This window comes from Elaeis guineensis, chromosome 4, assembly GCF_000442705.2.
Source record: "Elaeis guineensis isolate ETL-2024a chromosome 4, EG11, whole genome shotgun sequence".
In the NCBI taxonomy this organism is placed as follows: Eukaryota; Viridiplantae; Streptophyta; class Magnoliopsida; order Arecales; family Arecaceae; genus Elaeis; species Elaeis guineensis.
In genome coordinates, this window is record NC_025996.2 from 4,490,478 (window position 1) to 4,516,908 (window position 26,431).

General features: G+C 36.4%; 1 protein-coding gene across 1 annotated transcript; it reads left to right on the top strand.

Moving 5' to 3' along the window:
- Positions 1 to 24,400: 24,400 nt before the first annotated feature.
- LOC140857073 (uncharacterized) lies at positions 24,401 to 25,615 on the top strand. Its single transcript, XM_073255348.1, has one exon. It carries the CDS (start codon positions 24,530 to 24,532, stop codon positions 25,406 to 25,408), a length of 879 nt encoding a protein of 292 aa, XP_073111449.1. The 5' UTR covers positions 24,401 to 24,529; the 3' UTR covers positions 25,409 to 25,615.
- Positions 25,616 to 26,431: the final 816 nt, after the last annotated feature.

Here is a 26,431-nt window from a genome sequence, read left to right on the forward strand (position 1 = left end):
ATTGGATCGAATTGGATGAATTTTTTTGGATTTTGGTTATTTGCTCAACTAACCATTATAACACTTTCGAGTTTTTTTTCGTTATGTCATCATGGGAAAAAAAAGTTATTTTTTTAAGTAAGGTAATGGTGAAAACACCCAAATGATCACAAATTATGTTGGACCAACAACTCTATGTAAGTTGTTGGAGCTGGGCCTCCAACTACTGTAGCTAGCTAAGCATGATCACCGACACTAGGCGCCCAGGACACCTTGCAACATTTCAACCTAGCCAACGTTACGTCGAATATTATAAATATAGCAAAATTCTTTGTGCACCGTGGGTAGTATAAAAAATCTGACGTGAAGCACACCATCTTGTCTGATTAGTCTACACAGTCATCATTTTTCAATATGCATTTAATGCATGTAGATCAACTTTTTCATTTAAAAATTTTGTATGACGAAAATAATTCTGTTTTTTGAAAAAAATTATGATATTCTATATCCATATTATGACATCCTGCATCCAGAAAGTCATAATTTTTATCTACAACATGTCACAATATAACATAAGATGTCATAATATGCACAGGATGTCATAATTTTTTTCAAAGAATAGAAGCATTTTCGTCATTCAAAATTTTTAAAAGAAAAAACCGACCTGCAAGCATTAAATATGCATTAGAAAGTGATTGGACAAAAAATACTTCTTTCATATTATAATATCTTAGGCCATATTATGATATCCTGGGATATATTATGCTATAGGATATCATAATTTTTTTCAAAAGATAGGAGTATTTTTATCATATAAAATTTTTAAGCGAAAAAGTCAACCTGCAGGTATTAAATATGTGTTAAAAAATGGTGACTACGTGGACCAATCGAACAAGACGGTATGCTCCACGTCAGATTTTCTACACCGCCTATGGTGCACAAAAATATATATATATATATATATATACATGCCCGATGTTAGCCATATCTTGTCAAGGTACTAGTCGAGGAATCGGACCAAGATTCTCGATAGCAGCTATGCATCGAATAATTGTCTTATCCACTCCATATCCCATATATGCTATAGATCGAATGGATAACAACTCACCTCGACTAGATGAGACAGAAGCAATGTTATTCTCTCAACCACTCATATTCTTCTCTTCAAAGATGACCAACCATCCCATCTATATATAAATAAAAAAGAATAGGAGACCTCCAGATAAGTTCTTAGGCTCCACTCTCTTCCTCCTTTCCATTATTCTCGGATGACCAACTTGAGCATTGGAAGGGTCCCATCGAAGACAACTATAATAAAAAACTTGATTTGCAGGTTCTTCTCCATCCGGTGTAGTATCAAACTTCATCCACTCCAAGTCTGCTCGCTTCAGCACTAGGTTGGCCATCAACAACAACAACCACAATATATATAGATATATATATAATGTGGTGTATGGCTACATTGATACACGTGATACAGTATATAATTTCTTTTAAGTGAGCCTATCCGAACTAAATGATGATATTGATGGAGTAAGATCCGAAAACAAATAAGGTTATTGTTGTGGGATGGGCATCGGAGACATCGAGTCCGAAAATCTCATACCGGATACAATCAAGAGAGCCTACTGCTTATTCGTACGAGTTCTCCCTCTCCCACGTGAGGCACCTTTTGCGGGGCAAAATCGTGAGGGGTAGGGTGCTAACCGGATCAGAGGCCCGGGCTCCGCTCCAGAGCGGACAATACCTCACGATTAGGTGGAGGAGATAGTTCCGTACTGGTGGACAGTATATCTCAACAATTGGCACCGTCTGTGGGAACCCGTCCCCTACCTGCAGCAGTACGCTCCTTTGCTGGGGGACTGTTGTAGGATGGGCATCGGGGACATCAAGCCCGAAAGTCCCATATCGGATACAATCAAGAAAGTCTACTGCTTATTAGTACGAGTTCCCCCTCTTCCACGTGAAACATCTTTTGCGGGGCAAACCGTGAGGGATGGGGTGCTGACCGGGTCAGAGGCCCGGGCCCTGCTCCAGAGCGAATAATACCTCATGATTGGGTGGAGGAGATGATTCTATACTAGTGGACAGTAGATCTCATTATCAAGAAAATACCAATAACCCCATGCCGGTTGTATCGGTTGTTATTAATAATTTCTTTTTTTTTAAAGTCCTCTTGATCTGCACCTTGCCATACAATTGGATGATATCTCAAGCTTGCTCAACTATATAGCAGATTATGGAACATAGGATCTGAACAAATCTAATAATATATTTATTAAATACATTTTATTTATAATATATTTTTTATTATATTTGTTGAAAATTTATTTATTCTTCTATTCCATAATTTTATATTTGAATTTTTATTATCTTCTTTGCATGTCGCGTGGATATCATTCTTGCATCTCTCTTTGTTGGATGAATACTCCTGTTTGCTCGAAACCATCAGACCTTCCAAGCATCTAGCCGTACCAATTTTCAAATCCGGTGCTTTGCTTGTTACTTGGCCAAAGAATTGGTGTGTGGACAACACTCAGAACGGTTCACCGGCGGAATGGCTGGCTGGGCGAAGTGCCAACGTTGATTTCTCCGATTACTGCTTTCTTCCACCACAATATTAATAGCTGATAATGTAAGTTGTAATTTTGCTCGTCTCTAAACCTTTTTGAGGCCTCTGGCCTCCCGCTTTCACCAAAAATAGAAGTAGTGCGCCGAGTATAAATGGATGCAAAGCAAGTTTGGTTGATTAATCCCCACCTCTTCGTCACTGGACCAAATAGAACACCGTTGTTTCCTTTGATCCAACCAAGTGTAAACGATAATATGTATTGCAAAACTGAATTTGTGATCTTGAGGCGTGTATAATCACTATCCTTAAGGTGATTATTTCCCCCACTATAAACAGTTTATCGTGGGACTTTCAAATTGTAATTCACCTCCAGGATACAACAAGATCACCAGAAATCTGTTGACGACAAAACTAAAGATTTCTTCTCCTTGAACTTTGAAAGAAATTTGATTATAAGTGAAAGAAGAATGGAGAGAAGAAAAAAAACTCTGAATTTTCTTATATCTGATGGAAGGTCGTAATTGCACTAATATAGAAGACTTATCTACCAACAGACGTGATTCGTCGAAAAATCATTTTCAAACAGATGTGATTTTGAAAAGTCATGACTGTTGAAAACCAACGGCCATTAACCGCAATCATTCATCCCCTTCAAATTTTGGAGGTTCCCTCTAAAACATTTTAAATAAGTAAAGTGAGTTCTTACTTTTAAACCAAAGAAAAATCTTATAATTTTTTAAAGTGAGACAAAAGAAGATAAGCTCTATCCACATCTCTCTTCTCTATACTTATGCTCGCTTTTCCTTTAATGCACAATCTACGTATATAAATTCCAACAATCCCCCACTTAGATAGTGTCATTAAAGTATCATGACAATCTCATGCATATAAGAATGTATCTTTCGATTTAAACCCTCAAGTAGTGTAAGTATTTCAAAATTTAAATGGAATCAATGGTGACCAACTGCTTAAATCAAGATTCCTTGTATCCGAACTGGAAATACCACACACACGGTCTCATCCAATTCCAATAATAAGTTCACCAAGAATTTTAGCACTATTATGGTCTTGTGCTACATCCTAGTTTCCTGAACATTTACAAAACCACACTTTTACTGGAAGCAGCACCACTTCTTATGTTCACATACATGAGATTCCTGTTTAAGCCCCTGTTAATAGTAATTTTATTTTACCTTATTAAGAGCATGAATACTCATCCTCCTTAAACATAACAGTTTTCACTAGCTAATCTGGAATGGCTATAAATAATTATTTCAATGCTAGTTCAATCACTTATCAGTAATTTGTTGTTACCCTTTAAACCTTTCGACTAGTTTTAACGCTAGAGAGAGGTTGGGTTCTCATTACTGGTGACCCTTAAATAAATGGTTTTAAACCCATTCCAATTGAGGTTGAATTTCCTATGTCTCTCGTAAGATCTTTTGTAAACGAATCCGCTAATTAAATTCTTACTTGATCTTACATACACAATGGTAATTACTCCCTCCAAAAGTAATTATCTAATGTACTCATGTGTAAAACGAATATGTCTAGATTTATTATTATATACTTTACTTAATGCTCTAGACATAGTAACTTAACTTTATATCTGACAAGAGATTTTTCAGCCATTCTATCTCTTTGCATGCTATGATCAATGCCACAAATTTAGGTTCCATGGTTGAATGAGTAATACACATCTATTTCTTGAAGGCCCATAAAATTGCATCTCCTCTTAAGTTAAACACCCATCCAGACATAGATTTATTATCACTTACACTAGTTACCCAACTAGCATCAATGAATCCTTCCAAAATAGTAGAAAAATCACCATAGAAAAGTCCTATGTTGATAGTCCTCTTTAAGTATCCAAGCACCCTTCCAATTGCCTTCCAAATGAAAAACACCGAGGTTGCTTGTGTATCTAGAAAGTTTGCACACAGCAAATATTATGTCAGATCTAGTGCAATGCATAATATACATTAAGCTTTCAATCACACTAGCATATTCTAACTGAGAATTTGATTGCCCTTCATTTTCAGTTAGCTTACATAAAACACTATAAGGAGTGCTAGCTTCTTTGATTCCTAAATGCTTGAATTTAGTCAATACTTTTTCAATATAATGTGATTGACCAAGAGCATAAGCCCCACTATGTTTCCTAACTTTAATACCTAAAATAGTATCTACCTCACCCAGGTCTTTCATTTGAAATTGCGAAGATAGGTACTTCTTGGTTTCATTCACACCTTATATGTTGGTCCCAATTATAAACATGTCATCCACATAAAGGCATATAATCACTCCATATTCATTTGTAAATCTGGAGTACACACATTTGTCAGTATTATTATTGTAATAACCCAGCCTATTGGGCCCTGGATCAAGCCCATCTAGATTTAGGTCCACTAAGCCCGCCAAAAAAAAAAAAATAGAACGAGAAGACTCCTAACGAGAGTCTTCTTCTTCCTCTTGCCGACTAGAATAAAGACTCCTAGGGCCATTAGGAACCCTAGGAAGACCTCTATAAAATCTTCCCTTTCTCCTCCATGGTCGGCCACGACGAGCACTATTTTCTTCCTCTTCTTCATTTCGGATTTTTTCGTTGAAGCCGTCCATGTCCTTCTCGTGTTTGCCTCAAATTCTAGTCGGAGATCTCATCGGAGTTTGAGGTAAGCCCCAGCCCTCCTTCCTCTCTTCCTTTCCCTCCTTTTCATGGCTTCGTGCATCCTCACCGGCCATCAGAATCACCAAAAAATCCATGAAAATGGTGAACCCCTATTCGGTTGGTCCACCTTCCTTTCTTTTTCGGTCACCGACACTGTCGGTTGCGGCGTCTCACCTCTAGGATAGGACCCTCATCCCTTTATCTCTCTTTCCTGAAGGTATTGGCCGTCGGTGACTGATCAATGATCAAAAAATAAAAGAAAAATAGTGATACCTTATTTTTTTGATTTTTCTTAATTTCTTGCCCATCGAACCTTGCCCCTGGCCATCCCTTGCCTCACCGTCATCGACCGTCACTGTCGGACATCTGGCCAAGCCACCGCCCCTCGTCAGAGCCAAGCCATCGAGTTCCCCTTGGTCCATCCTCTGTTTGGTCAGGAAAAGAAAAAAGAAAAGAAAAAGAAAGAAAGAAGAAGAAGAAAAGAAAAAAAAAAGATAGAGAAAAAGAAAAAGAGAAAGAGAAAAATAGAAAAAAAAATGAAAGAATTTTCTCTCTCTCCTCTCCCTCCTTTCTTTCTCTTTCCTCTCTCCTCTCTCCATCTTATCTCTCCATCTTCTCTTTCTAGATTTTTTCTCTATTTTCTCTCTCTAGATATTTTCTCTCTTTATGGATTTTATCTCTCTAGGATCATTCTCTTTTTTGATTGCATTATGGATCCTAGGATAAACTTAAGATGAAAATATGATGACCTGAGATTGCTTCAAAATTCGTGCAGTAGGTTGGATCCCAGTCCGACCCTTATTTGAAATTTATAATATCTACTCATAGTTAATCCATATTGAATCACTCTGATATGATCTCTGATAATCTCGATCATGATTACCTCATCTAAAGGATACGAAGACACTCTCTCCATTTTCTCTCTACTTTCTCTCTTCATGGATTTTCTCTCTCTTCATAGATTTTCTCTCTCTAGAAGTTTTATGAATCAATGCAGGGTCCAGATACTTAGACAAATCTCAATTTTGACTAATTCTAGGAGAGGTCCTGAATTTATATTATTAGGATCATTTATTCGTAATTTCTCCATAGGTGATTTTTATATTTAATCCTGATCATGTAAAGATGTAATTATTGTACAAGAAGATATGAAGCAAAATATTTTGATTTCGGATTCGTAGATTGAGGAGCTCATCAATTTTTATATTTAGATTAGTCATCGATAAAGATAAGAATCCCTATACATAATCACCATTATACATGCTATTTTATCATTTGTCCTGTATCGTTGATTTTATATCGTTGAATTTGTGATTGATGAATTTGTCATGTTTAAGACACCATTATTTGCTTATATGATTTTTAAGCACGAGTATGTTATGTCAATATATATATATGTATCAATAGTTAATGGTATGATTATATAGATATGACATATCTAATTTGATTACAGTGTAAATCAGAATTCATTTGGTGAAATCAACATATAATAATTAAATGAAAAAGAAATATGGTTTGGACTAGCCTTGTCATGTGGAACAACCCATCAAGAGCGTATGCCTGGGACAGCCTCCACTGGCTTATACGTAGATCAGCCGGCCAGGAGCTCATGCTTGGGACAGTCCACCAGGAGCTTATACCTGGGACAGCCTCCCACGGGCTTTCATACGTGGGACAGCCGGTCAGGAGCTCATCTTGGGACAGTCTTGAAAGGCTTATAAGAGAAAAATTATTCGAATAGTGACTGAAGTATAGACTTAGTTAGTCCAAAGCTAGAAAGAAAAAGGTTAAAGATCATATGATTATGAAAAGAAAAATGGAAGACAAGACATGAAACAAATGCTGAATAAAAGTGTTTCACCCATTAACATATGATGATGCATCTATTTTAACAAGACAAAAAATTTATGGATATTTGCATTATTCTGGATATTAGACATGAGATTTTATATTTTATTGCTTATCTTTATTTTTAGATTATATTATTATATTGGTGTGATATGAAAATTTTTACTGAACTGTAAAGCTCACACCCCTCCATCTTTTTTTTTCTTCTCAGAGTTACAGGATGCTTATGATTGACTATGGTTTGGATTTGCGGGTGAACAGATATATAGATAGAGTGTCATGATACCTAATCAGAGGATTGAAAAAAATTTATTTGTAATTATATAAATTTTATAAGTTATTATTAAAATTAAATATTATGGATGTTGAGATTGTAAGAAATTATTTTTGACCTTGTATATTCTTTAAGACTTGCTCTAAGGAGTGTGCGGCCATCACGTATCCGAACCGACTGTTGGATTTGGGGTGTGATGGAATGGTATCAGAGCCTAGGTTATGATCATTTGGGAACTAGGATATACGTAATTAGGATATGATAGAATGATATCAGAGCTCAGGTTATGATTATTTGAGGATTATAATATAAGTGATTAGAATATGATAAAATAATATTAGAGCTTAAGCTTAAGTCATTAGGGATTATGAAGTAATATCAAAACTTTATGTAAGATCACTAGGATGTGACAGAATGGTATCAGAGCATAGGTTTAAGATCACTAGGTATTATGAAGTGATATCAAAACTTTATGTATAATCAATAGGATGTGACAGAATGGTATCAGAGCTCAGGTTATGATCATTTGGGGATTATGATATAAGTGATTAGGATATGCCAAAATGATATTAGAGCTTAAGTTTAAGTCATTAAAAATTATGAAGTGATATCAAAACTTTATGTAAGATCAATAGGATATGACAGAGTGGTATCTGAGCTTAGAGCTTAGGTTACGTTCATTTGGAGACTATGATACAAGTGATTAGGATATGACAGAATAGTATGAGAGCTCAGGTTTAAGGTCACTAGAGATTGTGACATATGTGATATCAAAATTTTGAGATCATGATCAATAGAGTATGATTGATAATATCAGAGTTTAAGGTTATAATCATTAAGATATGATAGAATAATTTTAGAGTTTATTAGGTTATGATTACTAGAGAATATAACTTAAAGTATTTGATCTTAAAGTTATAATTATTCAGGATTGTGACTTTAGTGATATTTAAACTTAGGTTATGATCATAAGAAACATGATAGATATAAAAGAAAAGATTCAATATTTAGATTTTGAATCAATAGATACTATGATAAAATTTATGCATAAGTAGCATATGATGTCTATAATAGAATTAACAAGTTATATCTTAGATTTTAATTAGTGGGATTGATCTAAGTATGAGAAGTGTTGATCCTGAAATGAAGTGGGAGATATTGATATGTTATGTTGAGTATACTTGATGATTTTGAAATGCTAAACTTATATGGTTGAAGATCATGATAATTTTTTTAATTTCGATGATAATTGTCTGAGTATTATAAATTTTAGATTTATCAAAAAAAAATTAATTAAGATATGATCTAAGAAGAAATTACATCATGTGAGAAAGAAATATTTTTGAGTATTAAATCTATAAGAGGATCATATATGAAACTCGAATTTAGATGAAAAATATGCTTGAATTTTATTATGAAAATATGAGCTACACATCTTGATAAAATTTTTGATTATTCAAAATATCATGTTGCATTAAATTTTAAGTCAAAAATTTGCTTTTAAGTGGATCAAAGGTATTTTGATATTGTTGTTAAATTGAAGAAAAAAATTTATTTTAGTATGATATATAAGTTATAATAAAATCTTTAATAATTCGTATTACCACCTTTGGATTAGATTCTTTAATTTTTTTTATAATTGTTGAAGATAGCGGAGTGTATTAATTATTTAAGTCAGAGTTCGAATTTCTGAGCTGATTTAAGGTATCTTGTTATTATTAAATTTTGAATGACTTATATAAAGGACAAGAATTTATATGGATTTATCTATTGATGCTACGGATTGTGATGAAGGGAGCTTTACAAAAAATAACTAAGTTAATTCTACTTACAAAGATGTTGGCTTGAGTTCTTCTAGTTTATTCGAATTGGAATTAATTTTTTTAAAAAGAAAAATTGATTTGAGAATTATCTAAATGATTGTAAGATAAATCTAAGGTTAACTTCAATTGATTCTAGACATATTGGATTCTTGAACAGTGATGAAACTTATGCAACAATTTCAAACATAGGAAGTGGATCAAGATTTAATTTTGATATGCTATACCCAAGGGATAGTAAAGATAAAAAAATTTAAAATTTTGCTCTAAGATCTATATAAAAATTTGAAGGTTGGATCTATCTTTGATTGATCTAACATACAAAGATATTCTTATCTTTCGATAAACCTATATAATTTGATAAGTTGAGATCAGAGTGCACAGCAAAAGTATGATGGTTTAAAATTGATTAAAAATATTAATTCTTAAATTCAAAAGATATTATGGAATACATTAGTTATAAATAAGGAATGATTTTATTAATAATGAAAGGATACTACAGATTTTGATCTAATCTGATCATAGCCGAATAATTTTTATCGATAGATCATTTTATTGTAGATAATGCTAAGAAGAACTCTAAATATCTCAAGTTTATTATTAATAGCTCGATAGTTATGTTATTAGTGCAAACCAAGAATGACTTGACACAGATATTATTTTTTTCAAAATTTAACATTGTTACTCGAAATGACATAGAAGGGTGAGGTTTTCTTAAGATGAAAGTCTACTTATTAAATTTATTGAAAGGTCAAGAGAAGAAAGAAATCGATGATTGTGAAGACCTTTCTTTATTTTCAATCATAGGTAGTCTGAGATAATTATGAATTTCGAGTAGAATGTATTGGACAAATAACTGTGGTATGTTAATACAAGGTCAAAATATTACTGTTGTTCGAAAAAATATTGAGAAATCAATATAAAAAGAAATAAATTTGAGATTTTATATAATTTTGTTAAATCAAGATCATGAGAAATAAATAATATGTAAAATATTATCGGAAGAGAGAAAATGACATGATGAGTGTATATTTTCAAGTACGTATCTCAATAATATAACTTAATTTCGAGGACGAAATTATTTTAAGGATGGGAGAATGTAATAACCCAGCCTATTGGGCCCTGGATCAAGCCCATCTAGATTTAGGTCCACTAAGCCCGCCTAAAAAAAAATGGAACGAGAAGACTCCCAACGAGAGTCTTCTTCTTCTTCCTCTTGCCAACTAGAATAAGGACTCCTAAGGCCACTAGAAACCCTAAAAATACCTCTATAAAATTCTCTCTTCCTCTTCCATGGTCGGCCACGAGGAGCACTAGTTTCTTCCTCTTCTTTATTTTAGATTTTTTCATTGAAGCTGTCCACGCCCTTCTCGTGTTTGCCTCAAATTCTCGTCGGAGATCTCATCGGAGTTTGAGGTAAGCCCCAATCCTCCTTCCTCTCTTCCTTCCCCTCCTTTTCATGGCTTCGTGCACCCTCACCGGCCATCAGGATCATCAGAAAATCTATGAAAAGGGTGAACCCCTGTTCGGCCGGGCCACCTTCCTTTCTTCTCCGGCCACCAACACCGTCGGTTGCGGCGTCTCACCCCTAGGATAGGATCCTCGTCCCTTTTTCTTTCTTCTCTGAAGGTATTGACTGTTGGTGACCGACCAATGATCGAAAAATAAAAGAAAAATGGTGGTATCCTATTTTTTCAATTTTTCTTAATTTCTTGTCGGCCAAACCTTACCGTCGGCCATCCCTTGCCTCATCGCCATCAACCGTCACTGCCGGACATCCGGCCAAGCCGCCGCCCCTCGTCGAAGCCAAGCCACCGAGTTTCCCTTGGTCCATCCTCTGTTCGGTCGGGAAGAGAAAGAAGAAAAGAAAAAAAAAGAAAGAAGAAGAAAAAAGAAAAAAAAAAGAAAAAAAGAAAAATAAAAAAAAAGAGACAATTTTCTCTCTCTCCTCTCCCTTCTTTCTCTCTCTTTCTTCTCTCCTCTCTCTACCTTCTCTCTCCATCTTCTCTCTCTATTTTCTCTCTCTAGACCTTTTCTCTCTCTTTTTGGATTTTGTCTCTCTAGGATCATTCTCTCTATTTGATTGCATCACGGACCCTAGGATAAACTTGAGATGAAAATATAATGATCTGAGATTGCTTCGAAATTCATGTAGTAGGTTGGATCCTAGTCCGATCCTTATTTGAAATTTATAATATCTACTCATAGTTAATCCATATTGAATCACTCTGATATGATCTCTGATAATCTCGATCATGATTATCTCATCTGAAGAATACGAAGATACTCTCTTCACTTTCTCTCTACTTTCTCTCTCTAAATTTTTTTTTCTCTAAAATTTTCTTTCTCTTCATGGATTTTCTCTCTCTAAAAGTTTTGTGGATCAATGGAGGGTTCAGATACTTAGACAAATCCCAAATTTGACTAATTCTAGGAGAGGTCCTGGATTTATGTTATTAGGATCATTTATTCATAATTTTTTCATATGTGATTTTTATATTTATTCCTGATCATGTAGAGATATAATTATTGTACAAAAAAATATGGAGCAAAATATCTTGATTTCAGATTCATAGATTGAGGAGCTCATCAATTTCTGTATTTAGATTGGTCATCGATAAAAGTAAGAATCCCTATATATGATCATCATTACATATGCTATTTTATCGTTAGCCTTGTATCGTTGGTTTTGCATTGTTGAATTTGTGATTGACGAATTTGCTATGTTTAAGACACTATTATTTGCTTATATGATTTTTAAGCACGAGTATGTTATGTCAATATATATATGTATCAATGGTTGATGGCATGATTATATGGATATGACATATCTAATTTGATCACAGTGTAAATCGAAATTGATTTGGTAAAATCAACATATAATAATTAAATAAAAAAGAGATATGGTTTGGACTAGTCTTGTCATATGGAACAATCCGTCAGGAGCTTATACCTGGGACAGCTCCCACTGGCTTATACGTGGATCAGCCAGTTAGGAGCTCATGCCTGGGACAGCCTCCCACGGACTTTCGTACGTAGGACAGCCGGTCAGGAGCTCATCCTGGGACAGCCTTAAAAGGCTTATAAGAGAAAAATTATTCGGATGGTGATTGAAGTATAGATTTGGTTAGTCCAAAGCCAGAAAGAAAAAGGTTAAAGATCATGTAATTATGAAAAGAAAAATAGAAGACGAGACATGAAACAAATGCTGAATAAAAGTATTTCATCCATTAACATACGATGATGCATCTATTTTAACAAGACAGAAAATTTATAGATAATTGTATTATTCTGGATATTAGACATGAGATTTTATATTTTATTGCTTATCCTTATTTTCAGATTATATTATTATATTGGTGTGATATAAAAATTCTTACTGAACTGTAAAGCTCACACATCTCCATCTTTTTCTTTTTCTTCTCAGAGTTACAGGATGCTCATAATTGGCTATGGTTTGAATTTACGGGTGAGCAGATGTATAGATAGAGTGTCATGATACTTAATTAGAGGAATGAAAAAATTTTATTTGTAATTATATAAATTTTACAAGTTATTATTGAAATTAGATATTATGGATGTTAAGGTTGTAAGAAATTATTTTTGACCTTGCATATTCTTTAGGACTTGTTCTAAGGAGTGTACGGCCATCACGTATCCAAACCGGCTATTAGGTTCGGGGCATAACAATTATATTTAAAGCTATGAGATAAAATTATCAAATTAAATTTTTCGTGCCACTGCTTAGGTGCTTGCTTTAAGCTATATAACAACTTTCTACAAACTTTTTTTCTCATTTCCAGGCAATACAAATCCTTAAATTGATTCATGTAAACCTCTTCCTCTAAATTATCATTTAAAAATATAATTTTAACATCTATTTGGTGTATCTCCAATTCATAAATTGATGCTAATGCTATTAGCACTCTAATAGATGTTATCCGAGCAACGGTGTATGTGTATCAAAATAATTTTTATCCTCTTTTTGTCTGAATCTTTTTGTGACCAATTTAATCTTAAAAGTTTGAATAGACCCATCGGAGTAATATTTTCTCCTAAATACCCACTTATATCCAATAGGCTCGACGGAGGCAAATCAATTAATGTCCAAGTATTATCAAGTATTATTGAATCCATCTCATCATTAATTGCCTCTTTTCAGAAGGCTGCATCTCTTGATGCCATTGCCTCACAAAAGGTTTTTAGATCATCTTCGATAACAACATGGGTATTTTATTAGTAATAGCACCTCTATTGCCTTCAACAAGAAGAACAGTAGAATCAGGAGAAATAAAACCTGGGTCTAAGCCCTTTTCTTTTCTAACTCTCTGACTTCTTCTAGGTTCACTAGGAAGCTCAATAATTTTCCTTTTGCCATTCAATAAAGCAACAAGATCGGCATTCACTTCAGGTATAGAAGTGGGTTCTACAGTAGGATTAGAATCACAATTATTAATGAATTTATTTTCAATAAATTCAACATCACTTGATTCAATAACTACATTTGAATCCAGATCCAATAACCTATAGGCCATTGAATTTTCTGTGTAACTCACAAAAACACTTCTCATAGCCCTTGGTCCTAATTTTGTTCTTTTAGGATCAGAAACTTTGTAGAATGCTAAACAACCCCTTACTCTAAAATAATTTATGTTGGGTTTTCTTCCTCTCCATAGTTCATATGGAGAAACTTTTGACTTCCTTGAGGGTATTCTGTTATGCACATGACAAGCCGTGAGTAGAGCCTCACCCCACAAATTAATAGAAAGTTTTGCATTTAAAATCATAGCATTTGTCATGTCAACCAAAGTTTGATTTTTTTTCTTTCGGCCGGTCCATTTTGTTGAGGATTATATGGAGCACTTGTTTGATGCATAATTTCATTTTTTTCATAATATGTGAAAAATTTCATGAAAAAATATTCATCATCTCTATCACTCCTCAAAATTTTAATTTTCTTTCCCATTTGATTCTCAACAATAAATTTGTAGCATTTAAATATATCAAAAGCTTGATCTTTGTATTTATCAAATAAACATAAATATATCTAAAGAAGTCATCAATGTAAATAATAAAATACCTATTTCCTCCTCTAGTCAACATGCTATTTAACTCACATATATCTGAATGAATCAATTCTAACAACTCAAAATTTCTTTCTGCCTTAGAAAAAGGTTTTCTTGTCATTTTCGTTTGAATACAAATTTCACATTTTTTTCTCATCAATTTTATTACAAACAATTAAACCATGATTCGATAACAATTTCAAAAAATAAAAAATAACATATGCAAGTCTATTATGCCATAAAGTGAAAGGAGAATCGGCAATAAAAGCAAAAACTTGTAGCTTATTATTATTGATGTTACTCATACAGAGCTTGAACATACCATCACAACTATACTCTTTCCCAACAAACACTCCATTCTTAGATAAGATTAACTTATCGGACTCCAAAACAGCTTTAACACCCTTCTTACACAATAGAATAGCAGAAACAAGATTCTTCCTAATTTTCAGGATATACAACACATTAATTAATCTTAATTTCTTCCCATAAGTGAATTAAAGTTCCACGGTGCCTCTGCCAAGAACTTTAGCGGTATTCTGATTTTCCATCAATACGACTTCATCCTCGGCCGCATCTTCAAATTTCTTGAATTGAGACTTGTTATAACAAACGTGAACAGATGCGCTCGAATCATACCACCAGTCCGGTGATTTTATTACACCAGCCATGTGGACTTCAATAATATCAGAAATCATAGCCATAATTTTTTCATCATCTTTCTCAACAGTGTTCACGTTATTGGCATCATCTTGTTTCTGTCTCTTCCTAAACTTGCAATCATGTTTGAGATGATCCTTCTTTCCACGGTGATAATAAGTCATTCCTTTTTTATTCTTGTGAAGGAAGTTTTCAGCAAAATTAGAGAATTTTCTCTTATTTCCTTCCCTTTGAAATCTGGGACTTATTGTTTGTAGCAATGAAGTTTAATTTAGAACTAGATGCAGCAAATATTTTTGAATCTATTCTATAGCGAAATCTTCTGCGGTATGTAGTAATTTCTTTCTATAGTCATGCCAACTGAGAGGCAATTTTGCAATTATTTCTCCCACTTGCATTGACTCAGAAACATCCACCTTTAAATCCTTCAATTTAGAGACCAACACAAGCAAATCATGCACTTGATCCATCACAAGCACATTATCAATCATTTTAAAATCAAAGAACTTTTTGATCAGAAACTTATCTGCACCTTGTTTTTCTGTATTATATTTGAATTCGAGGGCCTGCCAAATTTTCCTTGGGGACTTGATCGATGTGAATAGATCATAAAGTCGATCCGAAAGAGTGTTGAGAATGTGACCTCTGCACAGCACTTCATCGTCCTCTCACTTCTTTCTACTTGCTGCATGCTCTGTCTTGATATCATTGGTATCATCATCTCGGGATGCGGAAATTTCTGGTAATGCATTATCCAGCACGTAAGAGATCTTTATTGCCGTGAGGAAGAACATCATCCTGTCCTTCCAACGCAAATAATTAGTTCCATCAAATCTATCCATCTTGATGAAATCCTGGTTCATCATTTTGAATGCAGTCTCTGACCCGAACTCCATTGTCATGAATAGTCACCTTAAGATTGTAAACAATAATGTGTATTGCCAAACTTAATTTATGATCTCGAGGAGTGTATAATCACTATCCTTAAGATGATTATTGCCCTCATTATAAACAGTTTGTCGTGGGATTTTCAATATTGCAATTCACCTCTGAGATATAACAAGATCACCAGAAATCTGTAGGTGACAAAACTAAATATTTCTCTACCTTAAACTTCGAAAAAAATTTGATGGTAAGCGAAAGAAAAATAAAGAGAAAAAAAAAACTCTAAATTTTTTTTTATGTCTGATGGAAGGTCACAATTGCACTTATATAGGAAACTTATCTACCAACAGGTGTGACTCTTCGAAAAATCATCTTCAAAAAAATATGATTTCGAGAAATCATGACTATTGAAAATCAACTATCATTAACCATAATTTATTTTATTTTTTAAATAAAAATAAAATAAATTAATAATATAAATGTATACCTTCAATTTCACCGTGCAGTCCCACGGTGTCCCTGCCACAAGTGCCCAAGTACCCATCTAAATGATTATATATATAAATATACAATCATTCATCTCTTCAAATTTTGGATATTCCTTCCGAAACATTTTAAATAAGTAAACTAAGTTCTTACTTTTAAACCAAAGTAAAATCTTACAACTTTCTAACGTGGGACAAAAGGGTATAAGCTCTTTCCACATCTCTCATCTCTACACTTATGCTCACTTTTTCTTTAATATACAATCTACATAAATAAATTTCAACATCAAGCATCAGCTATTTATTGGTTGAGGCACGAGCAATTAGTGAAGTTTTATTTTTAACTATCCCAAACCAAATATATATATATATATATATATATATATATATATATATATATATATATATATATTACTGAAACCAGCAAATGAACAAGCTAGAAAACAAATTATGTTTTCTTATATTTTTTATCAAGTTAGTTTTCGGATATATTTTTTAAGTTGTCAATGATCAGTAATACTTAATAATCAAGAGATTGGAATATTAGTGGCACAGTGAAAATGATACTAGCTATAACTCATATATTTTTTTTCATTGCGGGCATCTTCTCTGCTATCGATTTCGATTGGATCTGTCGGGTTGGCCCGTCCTGCAATGTGAATGGAATAGGTCGGATTCATATTTTAGAACTCATTTAAAAATGGATCAAATGACCCGTTCTGTTTGGATCGAGACGGATTGATCCACCTCTTTATATATATATATATATATGTGTGTATGTGTGTGTATTGAAATTACTACCGACCTCAAATCCAAATCTTCTTTTTTCTTAATCTCTTATCCCCTTTCATATTTCAACGAGAAAGAGAGGAGAGATCGAGAGAAGCCATTGCCGTCGCCGCATTTGGTGCCGTCTCCCAGTTTTCATCGCCCATGGTGGCACGGTGAGTCTCTTCTTTTTTTTTTTGGTATAACCTTGGTGAGCTCCTCCATGCTCCCCAGCGTCCGCATCACGGCCCCTGACCCCCCATGAGCTCCTTCGCAACCCCCCACCTCCCTCCCCCGACCACCAACGCCCGCATCCCAGGCCCCTGTGAGCTCCTCCGTGCTCCCCGACACTTGTATCCGACTCCTCTCCACACCCACTCTTCGACGAGCTCCTCCTCCCAGCGCCGCGCTCCCATCCCCCCACGGGTGCAGGCGCACGCACCCCATCCCGGTGCTGCACCCCACCCTCCACGCCCTTTTTCTATGATGCTCCCCACTACCGCCATGCTCACATCCCCCCGCCTCTCTCCCCTAGTTCCCGGCGGGCTCCTCCGCTCTCGCCCCTCACTCCCTCCCAACCCCTCCATCTGGCGCGCTCATGAGTCCACCCCACCCCTCCATCCGAGCTTCTCTGCGCTCACCAATTCTATCTGCAAAATTTTAATAATTTTTTTTTTAAAAATTTTTGATGAATTTATCCGTTTAACCTGTGGCTCATGGTGAATCAGATCAGATTAAAATTTTTTCAATCCATCAGTTAAATTGATCAGTCTATCTGAAACTGTTCAAAAGCAGATCAGGATAGATCGAATCAAAATGATCTGTCGTGACAGCTCTATATCTCTAAAGTAAATTAAATTGATTTGTAAAATCTTCTCCAAGTGAAGTGACAACCTCCAAGCTCGGGTTCTTATGAGTGGTGGTGTCTAAAAAATAGGAATTGGGATGTTCTTGTCACGACCATTGGCTCGATGACCTCACAAGAAAGAAATAATTAGAGAGACGGTATATATAGCCAGTCTTTGTGATCTTTTTATTTTTTTTATTCGGCTTGTTTTTTATCCTTTGATGTTTCGTCTTCAGCTTTGACCGGTGCTTCGGTAGTCTTTTTCATCTATATATATATATATATATATATATATATATATATATATATATATATATATATATATATATATATATATTATTTTTAAATTTTTTTGGTTATTGTTTGAAGTCCCTGGCCCTCCCATCTGCATTTTTTTTTTTTATAGAAATCTGAAAAGTCTGATGGTTCTTTGGAAGCTTGATTGATTCTTTCTTTCTTTTTGTTTGTTGTTTCTTGTCTCTGTTTACCTTGATTGCATTTCATATGACTAATAAAAATGATTGATGAAGGTCTATCCCATGGTCATTTTAAGAAACAAAATTTATTAGATACATTGAATTTAGTAGGTGATGATGTAAAGTTTTTTCTTTTGACGATGGTAGTTGATGTTATAAAGTAAAACCACAAGAGATGACAATCACTAGGAGTGGCCGCATGCCTGTAAGAAGGCGGTGCAACAAATGCTACAAAACCCATGCTACGGTTGGCTGTACAAGGCCGTCAACCAGAGGGTTGGGACTGCGATCTCTACAGATAATGACAGTTCAGACGGCTCTGCTTTCGTTTTGCTCAATGACATGACATGTCTTATTGATGGCGACCTACGCTTAGGACCACTCGATATGACATGCCTTGTTTCATTTTATTTTCTAAGATAAATGCTTGTTACCATGCAGGATCTACTTCATGGATTCTTAGGCGGATCTTTCTATCCAATTTTATAATATTTAATTTTAAACTTATATAAATATATCTATTCACGTTTAATTTAAATACGCTAATTTTTCAAAAAAAACATTTGCTGGATATTAAACTATGCAAGTGTCACTTGAAATCTCACTAGATTATTGGATGATAATAAGTGTAAAGAATCATTAGAGCGCTACAAATACACATGTTTGTTTAAAGTACATGAACGTGGAAAACAGGAAAAGAGAAGAGGGCTTGAGGAAAGGGTGAGGCCAACACCAAACGAGAAAATTGGAGAGAAAAATCTTGTTATTGGGATAATTAGCAATAGAATCTAGAATATGTCATCTTTAAATGGTAAGGAATTCATGAACAAAGCCATGGTGTGTACATGCATGGGCTTTTGAGAGTACATGAGAATGAAACTTGGTACCTCCATCGGTTAAGGTTTTTTTGTTAAAAAAAACTTTTTGAGAAAAAAAATACAATGGGGACACTTCTATTGAATTCAAGTGGAGAGGATAACCAATTAAAATTTGATTGATTGAATTCAATATCTGATTCTTTTTTTTTTTTGTCAGATTTAATACATGATGCCCTGACCATTATCATTTAATTTTTAGTACTGTACATATTTATATAAGAACTGTACACACTTACATAGTACGTACACTTATAGCAATTATTGCACACGATTTTATTATCTTTGTAAACAATTATGTTGTCTCTCCATATACTTATACTCGTGTATATATAGTTATTTATAACTATATACATATTAGATATAAGTACATATGGCCGATAGAGATCGAGAATTAAAAAAAAAATTAAATTTAAAATAATATTTTAATATTGAAACTAAAACTTATAATCCATTCAATTGAGAGACGCGCTATCGGTTTAATTTAAAATATATGCTAGCCCTTATCACACGATCACCATTGCTCGGCTCCATGACAAGGCCTCTTCAAACCATGCACATCTGGATCTACATATTCTGACCGATCGGCTCTATACAAAGATTCAAAGCTTCTATCTACACCTACTATCTTAGTCTTATGATTTGATCAATACTTTCCTTCTATGTCAAATTTTTTGATTATTGCAAATGTAATCAATAAGACTTATTTATTTGTAATCCCCTCCAATCAGCCCCAAAGAAGAAGAAGGAGAAGAAGAAGAAAGCGTGCATGCTGTGATTTACTGGGCAGAGCGATCACTTCTGCTGAAAAGGTTAAAAAACTTCTTTTTGATTTTTGTCCTACTTCGAATAAAAAGGGCATCGCATATATAAAAAAAATGCACTATCTGCTTTCATGTTGATGTAGCTTATAAAGTTACTCCGGAGGTGCAACGAATGGATAGGGGAATTAAAAAAAAAAAAAAACAGATATGTCAACTCTTGGAGCTCAAGCACTGTCCAAGTGCAATGATCTTACGGCCAATGTAATAAATAACCCGACCTATACTCGAAGCCTTTGAAGCAAATAAGATGCGAGTCGGAGTTGCCTGATCGCCACCTACATTGGCGGCACTGCATGCCAAGTGGGCCATGGGTTGGACCAAAGACCCCATGAATCAATCCTGCTGCATTTGGGATAAAATAGTGCAGTTTACAAGAACCAAGGGAATTATTCAGCGGGCCCCATCAGAATTATTCAGAGTCCTCGAAGCAAAGTACTCATCTTCCCGTTATATTTTCTCTTCCTAAAAACTTTTATCTTTTGACAAGTTCTAAAAAAACATGAATCTTAGGATAAGTATAAGGGGAAATCACGTCTTGTTAATTTGCACTCCAGTCCACACGGTCGCTCTTGTCTTGTGGTCCGTGTGATGCCGCCTAAGACTTCAGGGACATCCATTAAATTAGCAGCTCAAGCTACCAGCTGCAAAACCAACCACTGCACAACCACATGCTGCATTCATGACACTGCCATACTGATTTAAAGAATAAGGAGTACTGCAGCCTCACACGGGCGCCATTCTGTCGCCTTTGCTGCATGAGTAGCCACTTTGTTAGGAAGGGATGGTTAATGTCATCCGCCCATGTTCTTTGGGAGCACAGAGTAAATCGTTTGGAAGCTTCTTTACATGACAACAGCACGTATCCAATTAACATATATTTTACTGCTGCTCTCAAATCCCTGTGAGAGTTGGAGCACGCATCGTACTTGCTCATTCCGCACACTTCTGAGCATAGTTATTAAACCCTATCCGGTCCGGTCGATCGGACCAAAATCCGATGATCCGATTATGAAATCGGATCATTTATCTAATTGATTCATTTATATATAAAATCTAATTAAATTTATTTAAATCGGTTGATTAGATCATGAATCATTTGTTCCGATCTAATCCGATTGAGCTAAAATTATTTAATCAAATTTTTTACTTATTATCGATCCATCTTTTCGACTTTTCGAGTTCAAGATTGAAGACTCTGTCAGCCCATCCGACTTCTTCGTCTTCCCCTTCCTTGGTGACGAAATCGACAGCGGCGGCAGCAAAGGAGAAGGACCGAGCAACCGATGGTGATGACTGATGGGGACTGAGGATGAGCCGATGAAGACGATCGGAGCCTCCTTCTCCAGTGAATAATCGCAAACCTTTTTTTTTTTTTGCAAATCTCCGATGAATAGGGCCAGGATTAGCCCCTCCGCCTTCTCTTCCTCCATCCGTGATCTCCTCCCTCCACTCGACTCCCTTCTCCCTCTGCCTCGCCGCCGTCCGAGATCTTCCTTTGCTCGACCCCCTCCACCCTCCACCTCCTCCTCCTCCACTGTCCGATCGGACATCCTTCCTCCGCCTCCTTCTCCGCCATCCAAAACATCCTCCTTCTACCTCCTCCTCCGCTTGGCTCCCTCTCTCCTCCACCTCCTCCTCCTTTTTCGCATGGGATCTCCTCCCTCCGCCTTCTCCACCTCCGGTCGGCTCCCTCCCCTCTCCGCCTCCTCCTCCTCTGTTTGTGCATTGATCTGTTGGTTCAACCATTGATCCGACGGTTAGACCGCTGACCCACTGACCCAATGCTTTGTCTGGGTCTAGGCCCAGACCGGGCTTAATCACTTTGCTTCTGGGCTTTAATCCCACAATGTAATTAATTCTCAGGGTTGTAAGTTTCTTATAGTGTTTTTTTTTTCTACTGTTCCAATCTCCAAGTGCCATGACAATCCGTGTAGTCCATCATTGAAGCCTCGACGTAATTAACCCTTGTTTATATTGCAGTTTGAGCTTATTCGTTGCCCTTAAATTCTCAGTAAAGCTCATCTGCAAAAGGCCAAGTCTTGCACAGATATAACTTCTAAATTAGTTCTAAATTATAACTATGAGGATGCTTCTTTAGAAGGTGAAGGGGGATTTCATCTAGAGGATCTAACTGGTGTATCTTTGGGTGTTTTAAGTAAATACCGTGGTTTTTTTATACTGATCTTGACCAAAAAAGAAGATGAGTTCCAAGTAATTAGAAAGGCCAAAATGCACGAGTAAGAAAAAGGCATTTTAACTTTTTCAAGTTCTTCTTTTTAGGGGTTTCATTAAGGCGGTTTTTTTTTTTTGTGTGTGTGTGTGTGTGCCCCCGTGCGTGTGCGCGCGCGTGCGTGCATGCGTGCGTGTGTTTCCTTCATCAAATTTATCTTGGTCATTCTTCATGATTGGATCATAAATTGAATCCAACTCCCCGCTCTTCCCTTTTTAAAATCTAACCAGAAAAGTTACAAGGGTAATAATTATTTTTCATCCTTTGATTTAGCTGATAAAATCGTAAACATGGCCTACGTTTATCATTGAATTCATTGTTGCGTCCGCGCACCGAATGCCCCCACTTCATTAAAGCTAATTAACCAGGAGGGGTGTGATGACTGTAAATAATTTTTGTTCATTTGGTAAATTATTTTTCCTATTTAACATTTTTCCATCATAAATATTGCTATTATCATTGAAATCATTCTTGCGTTCAACGAGTCCTCCACTCTGACTCCCGTTCCCTTCCTCTTTTTTGGTAGAACCTTTCTCCCGCTTATTTACCCTTCCACTTTAATTGTGTACGTGTTTGCAACACTGCTCATGTCGTCATCGCCACACCCATCCTATTTGACTTTTTATTAATTACTTTTGTTATATTATATATTACTTCTGGGCAGGGCATGAATGGGTTCGACTAGCTCTAGATAAGCTACAAGGCAACAAAAAGGAACTAAGATAAAGAGGGTCGGTTAATCGTAATGGGGGCCAGCCTCCAAGGCGCATGGCCTTCACCCATATATAGTAGCCCAACCACAACAAATTTGGTGCTTGCTTAATTACCTTGTTTTTCTAGGGTTATCCATGGGTAACGTCGTCCATTCCATTATTTTCACTTTTATTTAACATGACATTGGATGAAATTAGATATATAGGCACCTAATCAAGTAAGTCCAAATTATCTTGGACATCGTTGGGCAAGCGCATGATCGAGATAATGGATGGTTAGAGTTGGTAATTATAATTTAAATCTTGATTGCCAAGGAGCAATAGCACATCATTTTGAATTCCCTGAGTAAACTATATATGCCTGAGAAATACAAACTAGATAGGTATCTGCTCGTTTGGAATAAGAGCAATGAGTAAATGCATGAAGATATAATCTAGAATATTGTACATAATGACCTTCTACTTAATTGATACATCCGCCATGTGATATCCTAGGAATTAACAGAATCCCCTTGAAATAATGTACAACACCATGCCTTTCTTTTTTGGGGCAGTTTATTGAAAATACCATTAATGTAGTCATGATAGAAATTAAATTAGTGTCGTGATCATCTATTTCACACCAATACAATCTAACGTTGCATCAGCCGGGAGACTTGATCAACAATTGCGATGATGCTCGTCTATTATGCATGGTAGAGGATACTGTGATGTGACGATCGGTTGATGTACGTGAAAGCTAAGGTTAACATGAAATTCATTAATTCTACAAGCAATATTAATGTCCATAAAATATATCTAAAGTTGTAATGCTAATTCATGCATAGCAAATATTTAATTAAGTTGATGTGCTTGTTTGCAATGGAACAGGATTAATGAATGGATGAAGGAATATGGGTGCAAATTGATCGCTGAGTGTGACAGGAAAATAAAGGATTCATTTATGAAATTTCTTTTTGCTGCTTTCATGACGACTCCTTTTTATAATGATGATTTTTTTTTCCCCCCCGCAAGATCCCTTAAGTATTCAATGGTTTTGTGATACGATTAGGATGTGAGATGATGACCTTCTTTCTCCCACTTTGTCATATATCACATTAGAGTGTATGCCCACATTAAAAACCACCTACTCAATGTTTTCTAAAATACAAAAGGCCACTTACTTTACCACGAGGACCATGCCAAGCGAAGGCGACGACCTAAACAAAGAGATGCCGGATTTATGAGCCATGTGGGGAGCATGTGAGCTGGCTCGTACACCAGTGGATGCGATCGATGCCAACCTGCAAAGGGCTTCAAAAAGCTTCGAAGTGCCTTCTGCCCCTCTACCCCTCATTAAATCAAGCTGGTCGCAACCTTGGCGTCCCTCTCATGGCCAACCACTAAAACGCGTGGCCTTCAATACGCTCGGTCCTTGACCTCAACGAGGGAGCCACGCACCGTTGGGTTCATTTAGTGTGCCCCGGCCTATAAGAGGAGGGCTCGAGGCCTCCGGTTTGGCCAGACGCAATTGGGTAGCAAGCAACAAATCGTAAGAATATGGGTAGAGGGAGTAGGTGGGCGGTGTTCTTGGTGGTGCTGCTCTGTTTGAGTGGCCTGGTGGTGAGTGCACTGGGGAGGGAATTGGCGAGTGGTGATGGAGAGGAGAAGTTTTTGTGGAAGAAAAAGCGTGGGAAGCTTGGGTTCGGTAAGGGCGGCGGTGTAGGTGGTGGATTTGGAAAGGGTGGTGGGCTTGGCGGTGGTGAAGGTGGTGGGTTTGGTGGGGGAGGTGGATTTGGCGGCGGTGGCGGTGCTGGTGGTGGTGCCGGCGGAGGTGCAGGTGGTGGGTTTGGAAAAGGTGGCGGTTTCGGTGGCGGGATTGGAAAGGGTGGTGGACTTGGTGGTGGTGCTGGTGGTGGGTTTGGAAAAGGTGGTGGTTTAGGTGGCGGGATTGGAAAGGGAGGTGGACTTGGCGGTGGTGCTGGTGGTGGTTATGGAAAAGGTGGTGGTCTAGGTGGCGGAATCGGAAAGGGCGGTGGACTTGGCGGTGGTGCCGGTGGTGGTTTTGGAAAAGGTGGTGGGATAGGTGGTGGAATCGGAAAGGGTGGTGGACTTGGCGGTGGTGAAGGTGGTGGACTCGGCGGTGGTGCTGGCGGTGGCGAAGGAGGTTGTGGAGGTGGTGGACTTGGAGGGGGTGAGGGCGGTGGACATGGTTTCGGTGAGGGAGGTGGCGCTGGTGGAGGATTCGGCAAAGGTGGGGGAATAGGTGGAGGAGGAGGAGGCGGTGGTGGTGGAGGTTTCGGCGGTGGCGGTGGTGTTGGTGGAGGCTTTGGCAAGGGTGGCGGCTTTGGGAAGGGAGGCGGGATCGGAGGAGGATTTGGAGGTGGCGGTGGAGGTGGCGGAGGCTTTGGTGGAGGGGTCATTGGAGGAGCACATTAAAGCGGACAGTTCGTACGTTGCATGGCCATCTTAATTTGGCCACTTTATCGTTATTAAGTAGCTATTATGTCGTCTCTTTCTCCTTTCTTACCTTTTTTCGGGGAAAAATAGTATGTTTCTAATAATATAATAATTCGTTAACCAGTAATGTCATATGTAGTGATGTTTCGGAGCATTTATATAAAATACCCCATTTTGGGCGGTAAATTCAATCTCTTCAATGTCTAACTGGCTAACAATCTTACTTGATTTCAGTTTCTATCCCAAGAACTTCACAGTAACAAATCACCGCGGTATCTTACTCTTTGTAACCAAGCACGTGTGAACATCTCCCAAGTACTAGCGACGGATAATTGCAAAAGTATTAAATGCGACCAACTGGGCATGATTTTTGTTTGATCGATTTATGATGTTTTGGCTGTTTGTCGAGACTGAAGCTGTGCGAATTTACATTTTATGATTGAAAAAAAAAAGCTAAAGAAAGCATCGATAATTAACATCATTGAACTTGTTGGCCATCTTGTTGCAACCAATGCTGGAGAACGGTATTGATGCACCAATTGGATCGGAATTTTTTGCAGTGCAATTTTTGTATCGTAAAATATGATGTCACGGTAGATAGCTGCCAAATTATCCATTTAGAAAATACACAGCACTCTTTTATCTCTGTAATGCATCATATATTGCACTAATAAGTATCTAAATATATTTTTAAGGTATACTAGAGTTTTTAGATTTTAAAATAGATGACATGATAGCTATCCATAATAACGTAGAATTGTGGTGTCAAGATTGAAGTGCAGAAAATCCAAACACTTGACCAATAATTTTGAACTAAAATTGAAAATACTTTTAGAGCACTATTGTTGCACGCACAAAAAAACTCTTTATTTCTAATAATGAATGCTTTCCCATCAAACATATCCTATTATATTAATTTTTATAAGTTATATTTAATTATCAAAATTATCAACAACTTTACGTTTCCTTGTCAAAAATTAATTTTTCAATTACTATCTATTA

Excerpts from the sequence above, each read along its gene's own strand:
- LOC140857073 (XM_073255348.1), top strand. The coding sequence starts at position 24,530 with ATGGGTAGAGGGAGTAGGTGGGCGGTGTTCTTGGTGGTGCTGCTCTGT.